The sequence below is a fragment of the Gadus morhua genome, chromosome 1, assembly GCF_902167405.1.
Source record: "Gadus morhua chromosome 1, gadMor3.0, whole genome shotgun sequence".
NCBI lineage: Eukaryota > Metazoa > Chordata > Actinopteri > Gadiformes > Gadidae > Gadus > Gadus morhua.
The window spans coordinates 25060341-25078091 of record NC_044048.1 but is presented as its reverse complement, the minus strand read 5'-3'; the positions used below and the strand labels follow the sequence as shown (position 1 = coordinate 25078091).

Below are 17751 nucleotides of genomic sequence, written 5' to 3'. Positions count from 1 at the left end.
AACACGGCCAGCTCAAGACTGGCTATTATTTTTCAGTGTTCAACTTCATACATTTTGCAAAGATTGCTTTTGTTTACTTTCTGAGGCAATTGAACTACAAATCATAGTTGGGTTAACCCTTACCAAAATGTATGTTAACAGTGCTGTTTTCCACTGCCATAGCTGTGGAAATAATTTGTAACCTTCTATTGGTGATGAGCAGAGCGGATCCCCTGTAGCGGATCACCTGTTATGGACCAACCCGTTTCTCAATTTGCTCTCTCAAAAAGGTGAAGAAAAATTATGGAGAATAAGAAATCTGAGAAAAAATTATTATTAGAAGATTAGAAAATGTTTGAGAGAATATTTTTTTGGGAAAAGGAGGTATCGACAAATTATGGAGAGAATATATAGTAAACCGTTTGTCGAATAAGTGACGGGTTTGATACGTTCAATGGTTCCGGATACAATGACAGCCAAGATGGCTGCCACTGATGTACCTACATGTGTGTGTTTGTGTGTTTCAATGATTGTTTGTGTGTTTGCATTTATCAATGGGTGTGTGTGTGTGTGTGTGTCTGTAAGCTAATATCTCTGTTTTCAGTCGTCTGTGTGTGTGTGTGAGCAAGTCTCAACATGTTTTTGTTGTGTACGCCGATATCTATATGTGTGTATGTGTTGTGTGTAAGCCAGAATATGTGCATGTGTGTATAAAAGCGTCTTCATCTTTGTGTATGCGTGTGTCTGTGTCTCTGTATGCACACTGTCCACTGTCACATCCCTTTTATTCTCCTCTCCATCATCTTTCTATACCTATAGAAGACTGAAAACAAACAGATATTAGCATAGACAGACACACGCACAAACACACCCATTGATACATGCATACACACAAACAATCTTTGTTACACACACACACACACACACACACACACACACACACACACACACATGTAGGTACATCAGCGCAGCCATCTTAGCTGTCATTGTATCAGGAAACACTGAACACATCTAACCCGTCCCTTATGAGATAAACGGTTAGGATCTGTCCCAGACCGGGCTATGGCTGCTGACCAGACACATTTGCTGGAGCGAATAAAACATGAGCTCGCTGCTTTGTCTGGTTCCAAGACTACTGGCCAATATCTTTCTCAGTGGTCAGTGCTTCCATAATTAGTTTGGAGGAGGATAGACGTCCCCCTGGAATCCTTCCCCTGGACATGTAGTTCTTTTAGCACGTTGACTAAACCGTATGTGTTGACATTTTCCTTCGCCTACCTGTCACTCATAGAATCAGACAAACTCATATACCAAGTGGTAAATGTCTATGAGGTCAAGAGAGCCTTCTTCTGTGGACCGGACTGTCACAGTTTATTTTTACATCGACGGGGAAAGGCTAACTAGGTTTGGTAGCATCGGATGAAACAACATCACAGGAAGATTTAAAGTCCACTACTTTTATTAATGCGTTTATTAATGGTTTAGAATAAAGCAGTGACATTTAAAAAAAAGTATGATTAAAAAGTATGATTACAATTAATGCATAATAATAGACAGTTACTAACCAGTTATTATAGAGACAGAAATTATAATCGTTAAATAAATAATAAATATAAATACAAATATAAATTAAAAAAAATTAAATAAAAAGTACTTGAATTACTAGTCAAATAAGTTTATTGAACGGCATGATCCATTCCATAAAAAAGTAAATGAGAGCAGTAATATTATTTTATATGAATTTATAAACATTATTCATCCAATTATTCGAACAAAGATAAGCCAAAACGATTGTACAGTTTATAAAATGTACCTGTCCATGGCTCTTCCTCAGTGTCCTGCTCCATCTCCTCCTAGTCCTCTTCATCCTCTTGTATCTCGACCCCTGGTTCTTCCTGAACCAACACTGCTCCCCCACAGCTCTCTCCTTCCCCACCTCGTGTCACCTGCTGGGGGGGGGGGGGGGTGGAAGGCCGGGTTGAGGGGGGGCTCTGAAATAATGGAATAGGCTGTGACCATTGGACCACTGGAACAAACCATCAGTGTCTCCCCCTCGCTCATTCATCATCACACAATGATAATAAAACACTGCAGTTATTTCACAGCCCGGCCTCCATTTCCCTCAGGTGGACCCAGCTCCCTTTGCTTACAAAATGGTTCTAGTCGGAATTTGTAAACCCAACACTTAGTAATGAACGAGCACAGATAGATACATAGAAACAGCATTACTTTCATGCTAAATTAGGGAGCTTGATTACCATTCAGTGTGTTTTTTTTAATCTTCTGCTAGAAAAAACGTAACAGACAGAGCGACAGACAAGGCCAGAAAGACAACTGAGCCCCACCGTATAAACAGTGAAACAGATCACATGATGTAATTCTTCCAGAATGTTCCTCCAGGAGTCTGCCATGCTCTGGTAAGGCCGTGCCCAAGGCTGGGTGGCAGCCTATTTTTACCCCTGATTCATGCCTTTATCCCTGTGAGTATATAACAACATCTGTTATATTATACCATTGAATGTGCACAAGCTTCAAGGGAACATGAAGCTCTAGATATTGTAAGGCACTGCCAACAATGCCAACTGTGTTTTACCATATAAGGAATAAATTGTTTATAGATATGGCTTGACATTTAAAAAGGTGATAGCCTTCCGGCTTTGTACCCAACGCGTTTGTTCCCTTCCACAAAATATTATAATGTTTGTCAATAGTGATTGATATGCATTAATTTATAACACGTGAGCACCTAAACGTGAACTACCTTATTTTTGAATGAACACAACTCTGCTAGCTTTCTCACCGATTTATATGAATGCTTATATTGTTATAAACCGTTCCGTGCACTTGAGTGGAGAGTTGAATTACGTTGTGGATTTTAATTTGGAGATTGAAATAATGTATACAAGAAAATAATAATCAATGTGGATCTTACTCAACTCCATGGTCTTTCGCAGAAATGGTAACCACCAGCAAGAGGAGTGAGGAATGGAGGTAGCTAGCTTTGGCAAATTCAAGCAGGATAATATTGAAAAACAATATTGAAAACCTTGTCAGTGAAATGTTTTCATATTTTTATCTGGCAACTTCCACAAAGTTCCAACAAACACCTATTAATAAAATCATAACTACATAAACAGTTCACTGTTGGGGCATTAGGTCTGTGTGCCATCGTTTGTTAAGCTATTTTTATTTCACAATACTAGGGCATGATTTATTCCCCTATAAAATGGGTGTATGAAATATATTCCATCTTAATAAACGGAAAGGCATCGCTTATAAATAAATGCAACTCTACCCCTAATATAAAGTAGCCCATGGAGATTCCTGTCATTAAATCATGACGTTTAAAAGCACTTAAAGTATCACGGAAAGGATTGCCTGTTATGGTTTAAATGCTTCAGCCACATTAATCAACCAAGACTTAGGCCTGGTTATTTATATGTTCTCTTTCTTCTCATAACCCACATATGTACATTTGTTTTTTTGATTTCATTTTGATTTCACAAATTATTTACTTGTGATCTATCTGCTGCATTTTAATTAAAACAACAGTTAGATAAGTAATTGTTTGCAACTAAAGTCTCTCAACCCCTTGAAAGATGTACAATAATCATATCCTGCATTATACATCTTTAGCAGTTTCAGATTTAAACGTAGGCCTAAATAGAGAGAGACGGAGCCTTATGCCAGCTGTGCTTTCCGTGCTGAATGTAGGCCTATACAAGAATGCACGGTCTCAGGGGAATTGGATGGACTATAGTTGAACAGAGCGTCATGAGTGACATGAGAAAACAGACAACCCGCACACAACAAAACAGAACGGTCTGCTCCGAACTGCTATTTTCCAACAGACATGTACTGATCACGATTTCCCTATCAACAATTACCTTGCGCAAGTCATTGACTACTGATGAACAATTGGGATGGAACAAGATAGAGGGAGGGGGAGGGACTATGTTCGAACAGGTGGCCAATTCGAATCCCTCCTGCGCACAATTGCAAAGACGGAAACGTGCACGTTGCCCGTGCGTGTGGCGTTGTGTGTGTTCTGTTACAATATACTTGACCTTTACTTTGTTTTCCTCAGGGTCATGTCATATGAACCGGGCTCATAGTAGGATGCCAATTTAGGCTGCATACAAGGAGTAATCCTCCTGATACTAGGAAGATTAAATACATGAGGGATGAGAGCGACTGGGGTCGAGGGGACATTGCATGACAACGGTTGATAAATAGTCTAAGGCTTATAGGACTATCGTGATATTTTGAGTCCTATTGTTCACGAGTGAGTGATCGCATCAAGTTAACAAAGGAGAGCAACCTGAACGTGACAAAATAACATTCCAAATGGCGTCAATCAGTTGCAACGAGCGAATGCATTTTATGTTTAAGTTTGTAGGAACTCGAAACTTACGTATTCATACACTACTTACTTGGATACCGTCGAGTTCAGGTGCACCTGTAGGGGAGTGATTTTCTATTGGTGGAGATAGCTATATTGAGACCAATACTCGTTGTTCATTGGTCAGATCTGACCAATACGTAGTAAACCGGGATCAGCAACAACAGTGTCGAGTGTCAATGGACACTCACACTGTTGTTATAAAGAGGTATTCATATTTGACGGAATGGTTAAACATATTGTTCTCACCCCGGCCGTACACACTAAAATTGGATCGAAACAGAGATGGTTTGAATGTCCACTTGCACAAAGACTACATGCACAATCGTGAAGGATGCCATATTTTTATATTTATATTAATGAGCCAAACTCCATTATACCGCAATAGTATATGGCCATATTGTTATTTCGACTTTATATTGGCTTGCACAGCCTAGTATTTAATTTTCATTGTGGAATACTGCCCTCTAGTGCTGCGGTTGAAGGTCCTACTGTAAACTACAAGTATATGGGTCGAAGAGGAGCAGTACTACTTGCTATGGTTATGTGTTCAAATGAAACATATGCTATGATATAAAATGTATACAAAACTTTATGCACTAAAGGTAGGATAAACTTGGATGATACAGTGAGCAGTAGGCAGCTGGGAAAGACTGGCGAAGACAAACATATCTGAAAATAAGAACATATCATTGGCATCATTGTGGTATTGTCCAATACCACAACCTCTCTTGGGTCACACTATAATTAGGTTTTCTATTGTAAAGCAGCTGCAGTGGAGATCTGGCATCAAGGGGCTTTCTCTCACAGTCAATCCTGTCTGGTGTAACCCCATCTCCCCCTCTTAGCGGGAGGACACACTTTAGGGACAAAAACGGCCACGGTCTTGGGCTTAACCGTCGGACAGATCATTAGCAATAACCATGTCAAAACTTAAAATCGGTTTGGCCTTTTGGATTCTTCCCTTTTAACGTATACACAAACATCATCTGTTATTAGTAGGAAATGCAATAAGGGTGCTATGCCTGCCTCATTCTAGGAGTCGGATCAGCTTTTTAAGAAGGCCATCCTGTCAAGAGATGTCAGAGATGCTAAAATATTTATAGCATAGTGTATAGGGGTACCCCTAATGTATATTCTCCTCTCCAGCTGGCTTGGGGACATGACCTTAATATATCCTGTTCTGTTTCCTCCGTGGAATGTAGTTTGGACGTCGGCATTGAGCTCCTCTGAATGTGTGACGTAGGATTATACAATGTAAGATTCTGAGTAGAGCAAATAGTACCCACGTTACATTTTCAAAGATGGACGAAAAACAGTAAGATTTATGCTGGCACAATTGTTGCGATCAGGGTACATAACTCCACCTTCATTGGGCTGTCCATGCGTCCAAATACTCAGGTTACGAGTATTGTCTCTAGTGTTAGACTTTTTCAAGTTTAATTTCCCTGTGTATCCAATAGCATGCCTGCTGGGTCAAAAACAGACAATAGCGTTGGAATTACCGTTGACTGGTTCATGTGATTGGGTTGCTTATCTTCTAAAGGAATTATGTATTAAACTGGAAGATCAGCGTAAACCAGCCTGATGGATGAATAAAAAAAAATGCAGTAAGGGTCCCTACTCGGTGCGTCTACCGAGCACAACGAGGCAATATTGGATATATTGCGCCACCTGCTGGAGAGAATTGAATTACCAAAGTTGACACTTATCACAAATATGTGCATGAGTGTATTCTGTAACGACATCCTAATAATAATTGCATTATTAATGCGGGAGAGTATTTAATAACGATTACTTCATAATCAATTTAATGAATGTTAAGGAAGTCCATTTAGTTCAGGACTGGAGCTGAAGCAGGAACGGGATATTTCTATTGTGATTGACACAATATGCAGTTGATTTCAGCGTGAATCCCATTAATTTTACTTGTTGAATTGGGAGGTTGGGGTTATGAAGAGATCAATATCGATAATAAATCCAAAGGAAATAAAACTCACAACTAACAAAGTTAATGTAACAAAGTTATTCTTTATTTTGCGTGTAAAAGCTCAAAAAGACTGCTGTCCCAAGGAGTATAAAAGGCCACTGTACAGTACACAAATACTTACAGTAACAAAGAGAATTTTGCCTGTGATTGTGTGTGTGCGTGTGAGTGCATGAGTGCCTGAGTGAGTGTGTGTTCAGAGGTGTTGCTGCAGCCAAAGTGCTGTGTTCAGAAAGCAGTCAGCCTGTGTATCCACTCTGGCCAATGAGTGGCCGTCTTCTGGAAACCATAGCAACCTAAAATATAACAAGAGATTGTAGATTTGGCATCATCACAAAAAATTGATGCTATAGCCCCGCCCCATTACCTGACAGGTGAGTTCCTGCTCTAGCCACGCCCCCTTTCCCGAAAGGTGAGTCCCTACCCTGGCCCCGCCCCCATACCTGACAGTGAGTCCCTGCTCTAGCTCCGCCCCCTTACCTGACTGGGGAGTTCCTGCTCTAGCCCCGCCCCCTTACCTGACAGGGGAGTCCCTGCTCTAGCCCCGCCCCCTTACCTGACAGGTGAGTCCCTGCTCTAACCCTGCCTCCTTACCTGACAGGTGAGTCCCTGATCGCCTCTAGCTCCGCCCCCTTACCTGACTGGGGAGTCCCTGCTCTAGCCCCGCCCCCTTACCTGACAGGTGAGTCCCTGCTCGCCTCTAACCCTGCCCCCTTACCTGCCAAGTGAGTCCCTGCTCTAGCCCCGCCCCCTTACCTGACAGGTGAGTCCCTGCTCTTCAGGGCTCTGTAGAGCTCCAGTCCTTGGTGAGGAGACACCCTTCGGTCCTTGGCTCCTAGCATCAGCAGAACCGGTGCCTGGATCTGCAGACAGGTGATAGCAAGACTTACAACACCAACATATTCCAATCTTCCCTGTGAAATGTAAAATAAAGGTACAGTACAAATCCAGTGCTAGGGCGGTCATTGCCTTAGGAATCCTCTCACTCTTCTGGTGTTGATAGATATGAAGGTTAAGGAAGCAGTGTGTGTGTGTGTGTGTGTGTGTGTGTGTGTGTGTGTGTGTGTGTGTGTGTGTGTGTGTGTGTGTGTGTGTGTGTGTGTGTTTATGTACCTGAGCAGCGTGTGTAATGGGGGACCTCTCCAGCATGATTGCCAGTGCTTCAGCGGTGGGGATTTGGTCGTAAGAGTACATTAGTCCTACACTGGAGTAACGCCTGGATGAAGAGACATTACGACAAAGACAGAGAGTGAGAGTGAGACTGAGAGTGAGAGAGACAGACAGAGAGTGTTTCTATGCAAAAAATACACACAAACATCAGTAGATGTGTTTCCATCCCCCTGCTTTTATGCAAATTTTGAAGTATCGAATCAGTTAACGCTGATGGAAACACCAAAATTCGCATAGAAATCCTCCAATTCGCAAAAAAGTTTATCTGCTTGCTTGAGGGGGTTTTTGAGTAATGCGAAAGAGAGTAAATGCGCAAAATGGGAGATGGAAACACACATTTCGAAACAGCTGTGACGTAGCCAACATTGAACACACGAGACTGTCTTTCCGATTACCGCATAACGACCAGCCATAGCAACCCCGCCCACATCAACATGTAACCTCAATGTATCTTTTTTTAACCGTTTGTATATCCTTTAAATATATCCTTTAATTACGTACATCGAACAGATGGCCAATGTAAATACTAGATATGTGTGGACCGATGAAGAGATTAAACTATTCCTTGCTCTCATCCAAGAAAAAAACGTGTCCAAAACCACCTGGCAGAACTAGTGTAGTTTTCCGCTCCAACCACTTGATGGAAACGCACCTAATTCAAATGTCTTTTTTGCGAACTTTCTAAAGATTCGCTTCACCTTTTAGATGGAAACGCAGCTAATGTCTACCCCATCTACATTACATCCTGCACATCCCAGAATACAACACAGACTAAACAAGTCAGAAAACGTATGCGTGTGTATGTTTGTGTGTAATTTGGTGTCTCACCAGTCAACGATATCACTGGTTCCCAGTAAGGTCGCAGCGTTGATCACCGGGTTCCTGGCTGCACATGCCCGGTAGAGGTCTGGATACTGACCAACCAGATGACAGGACAGGAAGCCCCCGTGGGACCCACCAATCACAGCCAGGCGCTTGGGGTCAAGGGTCGCGTCACGTTGCAGTGCAGTTGTGACGGCCCTCTGACCAGAGAGAGGACTTATTGATGAACCCATAATCAAATCAATTCATCTAATTCATTAAGAGATGTGTTTATATTGACTTATCATGATACCTCAAGGTCTTATTTATTGGATTGATTTAATCATATTTCTTGCATCTTGTTTATTCAGTTAGAAATACGAGATGATGGTCCGCTACATTCGTACAAACGTCTTTTAAAAGTATTGGTAACCAATACCTGCACATCTTTGACATCCTGGGTACCGATCCGACCAATCAGGGACAAGATGCTGTCCTGGCCGAAGCCTGTCGATCCCCGGTAGTTCACTACCCAGGCAGACGGACAGAAATACAAGTGAGAACACAATAAGGTGCATCTTTATTAGGTGATACAGCGTTTATCTCTGTGTGTGTGTGTGTGTGTGTGTGTGTGTGTGTGTGTGTGCGTGTGCGTGTGTGTGTGCGCGTTACCCATGAGGACAGCGAAGCCCAGTTTGACCAGTCCAGCTGTAGTGCTGTTCCATTCTGCAGGGAACTGTGAATGAGGCCCACCTACGAAACACACCACCCTAGTAACATTAAACAATGAAGTACCCTCATCACCAAATATTAAGCATGACATAAAACAACAGTATTAAATCGTATTAAAATAAGGTTTGGACTCTGACCGTGGATGAAGACCACCAGGGGTATCTTGGCTCCATGGAAATGATCCCTCGGTTTAACCAGCACAGCCCCAAAGTCTAGACCAGCTACAGACAGACGGAAAGAATTCGTTCAAAAGGCTGGCTGGGTTGGATAGATTTTGACTCCCTCTGCAGGCCAACGTTGGTTACTGCATCTGACTTATCCAGTGTGTGCATATGAATGTAATAATTATTGATTGCATTTATATAGCTTTCCTTGGTACCCAAGGCGCTTTACATAGTGAGTGAGTGAGTGAGTGAGTGAGTGAGTGAGTGAGTGAGTGAGTGAGTGAGTGTGCTACATGTATAGTATGTAGCACCCACTTTGGGAATTATTCCACAACACTTGGGAAGCACCCCTCCTCTTAAGCGATTAGTTCAAAGAGATATTAAGTGAGCGCAGGGAGTCAGACCTCACTTAGACCTCTTATCCAAAAGACAGTGATCTTCGACAGGACAGAGTCCCCGTCTCTGTCCTGGGGCATTGGGATGAGCAAAACATCTCTACCGGCACCTTTTGGTCTCCCACCCAAGAAACCGCCCTGCTTAGCTTCCAGAGAAGCCAGTATTGCTCTGCAGGTAGCCAAGGTGCTCGCTTATGGCTAATGGGGCTTGTGTGTGTGTGTGTGTGTGTGTGTGTGTGTGTGTGTGTGTGTGTGTGTGTGTGTGTGTGTGTGTGTGTGTGTGTGTGTGTGTGTGTGTGTGTGTGTGTGTGTGTGTGTGTGTGTGTGTGTGTGAGACACTGACAGTACTCTGTGTTGTCCTCTTCTGTGGTGGGGGTGACATCCAGGACCGTCCAGCGGAGGTCAAAGGTCAACCCAGGCTGGTGCAAAGTTTGCCAATCCACATAGCACCCTACTGGCGGGAGGAAACCCACCCTCTGAACACACACACACACACACACACACACACACACACACACACACACACACACACACACACACACACACACACACACACACACACACACACACACACACACACACACTTAATATCTTCTATCTATTATCTTAAAGGTAATAGTTTGTGTGTGCGCTGTATCTGACGAATGTCCCTGATGTGACTGTGTGTAGGTGTTCATGCATGCTTGACGTGTGTGTGTGTATGTGTGTTTGTGTGTATGTATGTGTGTTTGTGTGTGTGTATGTGTGTTTGTGTGTGGGGGATATCTGACCAGAGTTGGTGGTGTGTTGGGGCTGGAGCAGTAAATCACCATGAGGTCCTTCTGTATGGCCAGCAGCTTCCAGCTGCCGTAGAACTCAGACAGATCTAGAGAGAGAGATAGAGACCAACAATTTACAGCATATAAAGAGAGTACACATATCTTTGAGGAGAGAGAGACCACATAGACCTGTAGAGGACACAGAGAGACCATAGTGATCTTAAGAGGAGAGAGGCCACAGAGATCTAAATAGAAGAGAGTTACCTTAATGATCTATTTAGGAGAGCGAGAACATAGAGATCTATAGAGGAGACAGAGATAGAGAACTGTAGAGTAGAGAGAAACCAAAGACATCTATAGAGGAGAGAGCGAGATCATACACATTGGGGGAGAGAGTGCATACTGCATACAGGTCTATTTACAACTTTTTGAGGCAAGAGAAAGACCAGAGATATGTATGGTAGAGGAGAGAGACTATATAGATGTCTAGGAACAAGAGAAAGACCAGAGATATGTATGGTAGAGGAGAGAGACTATATAGATGTCTAGGAACAAGAGGAAGACCAGGGATATGTATGGTAGAGGAGAGAGACTGTATAGACGTATAAGAACAAGAGAGGGAGACACCTTACACATGAAACACAATATACAAGTTATCTTTCGCACCTTCCAGTTCTTCCTTGCAATGGCGACGACGAAGAGGAGGAATAGGAGGAGGAGTAGGAGGGGGAGGCAGCTGAGAGAGAGAGGGAGAGGAAATGAGAGGAGGAGGAGGAGGAAGGGGGAAGGAAAAGAGGGAGGGCATGGGAGGAAGGGATGGAGAGAAGAGAGAGGGAGGCGGTAAGGGGGAGAAGGAGGAGAAAGAAGGGGGGCGAGGAAGACATGGGGAGGGAGGAGGAGGGAGGTGAGAGGGAAAGAACAGAGAGGGAGGACGAGGAGGGAACAGGTTATGAGGAGGAGGAGGAGGAGGAGGACTGGGAGGAGCAGGGGGAAGAGGGAGAGGAGGAAGATCCGAACTAAGAGAGGGAGCAGGAGGTGTTGGAGGAGGAGGAGGAAGATCATAACTGAGAGGACGGGCAGGAGGAGGAGGGGGAAGAGGAAGATCAGAACGGAGAGGAGGAGCAGGGGGAGGAGGGGGAGGAGGAAGATCAGAACGGAGAGGAGGAGCAGGGGGAGGAGGGGGAGGAGGAGGAGGGGGAGGGCGGGACAGACTCTTACTATCGGAGAGGAAGGCTACTGTCTTCGTCCTTCTGTCCACCACAAACAGGTCCTGATGTGAGAGAGGGATCAACTCAATACAATTCAGTAAAACAGAAACTTGGGAAATATACATTTCCAAGCAAAAGTAACTACGTACCAGTACAAGTACAGTAGTGTGTGTGTGTACATGCGTTACTTCAGGCATTGTTCCAGCGTCTTTCAAGACTGCCAGAATAAAGCCTCTCCTCAAAAAACCAACTCTTAATACCACCGACATCCAGAACTACAGACCGGTATCTCTTCTTTCGTTCCTGTCTAAAACACTGGAACGTGCCGTTGCTAACCAACTGTCCTCCTATCTCTCATCTAACAACCTCCTTGACCCTCACCAGTCAGGCTTCAAGAAAGCACACTCCACCGAGACGGCTCTCCTCGCGGTGACTGAGTCCCTCGTCCCTGCTGCCAGAGCCTCGTCCCTCTCATCGGTCCTCAGTCTGCTCGACCTGTCAGCAGCATTTGACACGGTGAACCACCAGATCCTTCTTGCCACTCTTGCCGAACTTGGAATCGCTGAATCTGCTCTTTCCTGGTTCACATCCTACCTGACGAACCGCACCTATCAAGTGACATGGAATGGCTCCTTGTCCAAACCTTGCACGCTCGAAACTGGTGTCCCTCAAGGCTCTGTACTGGGGCCTCTTCTGTTCTCCCTCTATACCAGGTCTCTGGGCTTGGTAATTGCATCACACGGCTTTTCCTATCACTGCTATGCTGACGACACTCAGCTATTTCTCTCTTTCCCCTCATCTGAGAAAACCCTGATTGCAACACGCATATCGGAATGTCTGGCGGATGTCAGCACCTGGACAACTGCCCATCACCTGAGGCTTAACCTCAACAAAACCAAGCTTCTCCTAATCCCAGGGAAAGACTGCCCACACATGGACCTACTGGTCACCGTCGTGAACATTACTGTATCTCCCTCTCCAACTGCCAGAAACCTCGGTGTGGTATTGGAAAACCAGTTATGCTGCACTGCAAACATCACTGCGGTCGCCCGATCCTGCAGATTTTCACTTTACAACATCCGCAGAATCCGGCCCTTCCTCACAAGGGAAGCAGCTCAGCTTCTAGTCCAATCACTGGTCATCTCCCGCCTCGACTACTGCAACTCACTCCTGGCTGGACTTCCTGCCTCTGCGATTAAACCTTTGCAGCGCATCCAGAATGCGGCAGCGCGCCTCGTGTTCAACCTACCAAAGTTCTCCCATGTGACCCCCCTCTTCCGGGACCTCCACTGGCTCCCTGTAGTAGCTCGCATCAAATTTAAGACGATGGTACTGGCATACAAGGCAGTCGATGGAACTGCCCCTGCCTACCTCCAAGCATACCTAAAGCCACACACCCCTGCTCGATCCCTCCGCTCGACTACCTCAGCTGGACGACTGGAACCACCATCGCTAAGAGCTAGCAAAGGTCGATCAGCAAAGTCACAACTTTTCTCGGTTTTGGGGCCTCAGTGGTGGAACGAGCTCCCTGCCGCTCTCAGGACCGCAGAGTCGCTCACTATCTTCCGAAAAGGACTCAAGACTCACCTGTTCAGAGTTCACCTCGACTCTGCATAGCCACCTTTCCTCTTCTGACCACCATTGTACACTGTATTGTAGTGTATTGTATTGTATTGTATTGTAGCACTTAACTGTGTAGCAACTGCAGCAGCTGCTATCATGTCTGTAATACGGGGAATTGATTAACCTAGCGATTGTGGTACTTGCACTTGGTTCTATGAACATCCTTTCTGTACCGACAGCGATATATTGATGCACTTCTTATGACAAATGTACTTATTGTAAGTCGCTTTGGATAAAAGCGTCTGCTAAATGCCCTAAATGTAAATGTAAATGTGTTACCTTTCGGTTTCTGCACGCACTGCTGAAGACGACTCTCTGGCTGTCTGCAGACCAGCAGCTAGATGGTAGAGACTCATAGATACCTGCACACTCACCTGGGAGGGAGGGGGGGGGGGGAGAGAGAGAGAGAGAGAGAGAGAGAGAGAGAGATAATGCAAAAGAGGCGGCAGATTTGAATTAACCATTTGAAAATATTAAATTTTTGTTTTGTTTTAAAAATATTTTCAAGTCATTTATATTGGTACCGACCAGCGTTTGTTCTGTTGACAACATCCATTAATATAGAGGTCTTCTTGCTATGTAGGTCATACTGTTATAGAAGCACACGAAAACGCACACACACGAGATTAAGCTATACAATTTTGTGAAAGAAACTGTGGTATAATTAAAATCGTAAAAAAGGAGACATGAATTAAAAAGACACAAACACACACACGCACACGCACACACAGTACCTGGTGCAGACTAACACACTGGTTGTGCGGACCGAACACGCGCCCCTGCAGGTAGACCAGGGTGGTTCCGTCTGGGCTGAGTCTGGGACTGAAGACGGAGACGTCCGCCTCTGATAGACACTCTGTACGACCACAGACGTTAAACAGAGGAGACAGGTTGGCCTTTGGATCGTACGTCAATGTCGCTGCCATATTTGGGAGGCCAAGACTGGCCTATTAACAAATACAGGTTAACAGGAGAGAGGCGTTTCATCATCTTCTAATTTAATATATCTATATGAAATTGAATATACAAAATGTATAATATGATTGTGTAAATGTAAACGTTATATCGTTTTTTTACCCGAATAACTGTCGCTCCCCCGTTTACTTGTATTGGTTTACAGGCCAGCCTCTCCAATATCCCTCCTGCTGTATATTTGGCCGGCTTGTATCTACACCTATTTTATACATCTGATCCAAACACACAAATACACACATTAAATGCAATTAATTTAACGTATCTGCTCACCACAGTGTCCATCCAGGCCAAGTAGGAACAACGCTGACCTGAACAACGTTAAAGACACATTTATTAACACATTATCCACCTGATGGTTTGCGTGCGTGTGTGCGTGTGTGTGTGTGCGTGGTGCTGACCTGCGATTGGAGCAGAACTTGAGGCCCAGTCTGAAGGGTTCGTGACTCCAGCCCACAAACACCACAACATGGCTGCCTGGAGCCCACAGCGCCTTGGGAAACACACACACACACACACACACACACACACACACAGACACACACGCACACGCACACACACACTTTGTTACAGGTCTATTGTATTGCAACAACCTCAGGTTTAGTTAAATTCCTTAAAATTAAGTTCAATGTTCTTGATTTCAATTAAACCTACTTTTGTCTATGTGTCTATGTGTCTGTTTGCAAGTGTGTGTGTGTGTGTGTGTGCGTGTGCGTGTGCGTGCGTACCTGCCCAGGTGAGATGTGCGACGGGACGCCCCGCAACACGCTGACATTCCCCGTCTCCAGTTCAACCACACACAGCACTGGGAGGCTCTTACTGGTTAACCCCTCGCCCCAGTCCTCCCTGTACACACTCCTGTCCTGTAGGGACTACCACACACACACACACACACACACACACACACACACACACACACACACACACACACACACACACACACACACACACACACACACACACACACACACACACACACACACACACACACACAGGTGATGTTTACACAGTTACAGGTATTGAGTTATTGATGGTTGAACAGCATTTGCTTGTAGGATCGATTGGTAGAGGGCTGGTTCATTGATCGTGTCTGTCCTACCTTCCCACAGGGAGATTTCCCGGGTAAATCCGGTGAGCTAGACTGGTTACTCTCTGCTACATACAGCAGTCTGCTCTCACACCCCGACCACGACAGACACCCAAACTGGGCTGAACACACACACACACACACACACACACACACACACACACACACACACACACACACACACACAATGTCAATCGAGTCCAAAAAAGTTCAGGTGAATATGTTAAAATATCTACATGTCTGAAGATATTGTATCCCTGAAAAATTATTATTGTAATAATTTTATAGTAATAATAGTAACAGTAAATAGTTAAAACACACCCACCATCATTGTAAACTCGTCCATGTTTGTTGAGGGCCGTGAGGTCCAGAGTCTTCCTGAGGCCGTGGCTGTCCCAGATCTACTAGCAACAACAAAAACTCCTCCAACACCAGTCCAAATACCACCAATCCCCCCCCAGCACACCCCACTGAACCTTGAAGATAAAGCCACACAACACATCTGCACACGCATCCTCTGTGAATAATCATTCAGGCCCCATCTTGTTTCTGTATTTTCAAAAGGGAACTTCATGGCACAGCGCATCAAAGTCTGTCCTCCTCACCTCCAGAATCTGGTGGCTTCCGGTCGTTTCCCTGACAACGGCTCTCAGGCCACGGACGGGGGAGAAGCTACTCAGCAGCCTGGTGACGACATTAGAGGGAAGATAGAGAACTGTGTTTATCATACAGACGATAGCATTGTAGGTTTCTTTTACTTACTTATTGTATGTTTCTATGTCCTGGCCCTTAATATACGCACTTATTGTATTTTGTACATTCTGGTACTTACAGATAGTACTTAGCATCGTAGCATCTTATCCTAGCTATATTTGTTGTGTACGTGGAATGGGTTAACCTAGCAATTGGCACTAGTTCTCTGAACCACCCTGAACCGACAGCAATATATTGTTGTTTGTCTTTCTTCTGAAAAATTTAGAAATGGAAATGTAATGGGACAGTTGTGAACAATAAAAGCCTGTTTTCAATGATGCATCAATTCCAGAGACTGCCATGCATTACTACTTCGAATAATCAAATGTGATCTGATTGTTTGGTTTATTAATCTCGGAGAAAAAAGACGTGACTATACTGCCCTATGATAACAAGCTGCTCTTACTGCTATAACTTTTCTGCACAATCTCCATTTCTCCATAACTTGGTTGAGCGGAACTTGTAATGTTTGAAGTCACTCCAATGTTGATTGTGTGTGTGTGTGTGTGTGTGTGTGTGTGTACTAACTCTGCCTGTAGAGGTGCACAGGGTCCAGGAGGGAGGACAGTCTGGAGGTTCTTGCAGTCATTTCTTTGTTCCGCTAACAGAGTCCACTGCTGCATGTAGCGCAGCCTGGACCCTCCAACCAGGTTGTTCTGACTCCATTCTGAGCAGAGAGAGAAACACTGAATATACGATGCCACATTTTATTATTCACCCAGTGGAGCTGTTACAATCACTGGCCTAAAAAAAGAAAAGAAAACCGCTCTCCTATCATTTCTCATCTAATTACAATGACTTAATCCAATTTATGAATTGTATCAGAACTACCCAGAAATGGGCCTTTTTGTGAAGAATAAGGAAGGTCTCGGATCTTTAAGATAATCAAAAGCTTTTCCTTATGCCCAACTAAGGAAATGACATGTACAGAGACCCAGAAGGAATCTGTACTCTAAATAAATAAAAATGTTTTTGGAACATTTCCACTTATGCTTTGAAGCAAATTATTATTGTCTCTTAAAGTAAAAAACAATAGCCTACATTAAAGTAGTGGGTCCTAATTTTTCCAAATCATTTTTTTTTTCTTTATCGAAATGACATGACTCTCTGACTCTTGGGTCTTTGTTCAAACCTATAACCAGACGCGAGTCATTAGGGTTTACAATGTAGACAGAATGTGCACTGCCAACTCGTCCGGGGTCGACAGATGGCAGAGATGTCAGATTATTATGTCAAGTCAACAGGGGGATCTCACCGGAGTTCACCGTGTACACTCTCTGATCGCCGACTTGTTCTTCAGTGAGGTGGGCGGAAACAGGCGTCGGCAGACCGCTAAATTCGGCGTAGATAGCGGTGATAGCGTTGGTTTCCATCCGTGTGCACTGCTATTCACGTTATGATGCAACATTAGATAGTCTATGTGCAAAAACCTATAGATCAACAGTTACAACAGTACGAGTTAGTGCATTCTAGGTGAATGTGCGCACCGTGATCCTCTTTAAAGCATGCACTATAAATACACTGTTTGTAAGATAAGAAAACTTTGTTCACTATATCAAATTGTCAATCAGCAGGCTTACCCTCGTAGTGATTCAGGAATTGCTTGACAGTTCACTCCGTGGCCTCCATGTTGGATCAAAAATGGACGATACCACTTAGCGTGGTATTGGTCGTACCAACCACAAGAGGGCAGTACAATCTTAAACAAACGTCAAATGGC

The 17751-nt window shown here is 44.1% G+C and overlaps 1 protein-coding gene and 1 non-coding gene across 2 annotated transcripts; one reads left to right on the top strand and one right to left on the bottom strand.

Annotated features, from left to right (window-relative positions):
• The first annotated feature begins 4619 nt into the window (after window positions 1-4619).
• On the top strand, window positions 4620-4728 carry LOC115553759 (U6 spliceosomal RNA). Its single transcript, XR_003978497.1, has one exon. It is a non-coding gene; the product is annotated as a U6 spliceosomal RNA (small nuclear RNA).
• A 1664-nt stretch (window positions 4729-6392) lies between these two features.
• zgc:136971 (S9 family peptidase) lies at window positions 6393-17717 on the bottom strand. The gene is made up of 22 exons (XM_030358308.1): window positions 17612-17717; window positions 17287-17461; window positions 16560-16698; window positions 15884-15962; window positions 15604-15679; window positions 15291-15400; window positions 14920-15063; window positions 14593-14684; window positions 14465-14502; window positions 13954-14075; window positions 13748-13808; window positions 13499-13593; window positions 11607-11658; window positions 10401-10495; window positions 9974-10106; window positions 9209-9292; window positions 9012-9092; window positions 8779-8867; window positions 8367-8560; window positions 7482-7584; window positions 7125-7231; window positions 6393-6664 (listed from the first exon to the last, which is right to left on the bottom strand). Exons 2-22 carry the CDS (start codon window positions 17402-17404, stop codon window positions 6565-6567), a joined length of 2112 nt encoding a protein of 703 aa, XP_030214168.1. The 5' UTR covers window positions 17405-17461; window positions 17612-17717; the 3' UTR covers window positions 6393-6564.
• Between the last annotated feature and the right edge of the window lie 34 nt (window positions 17718-17751).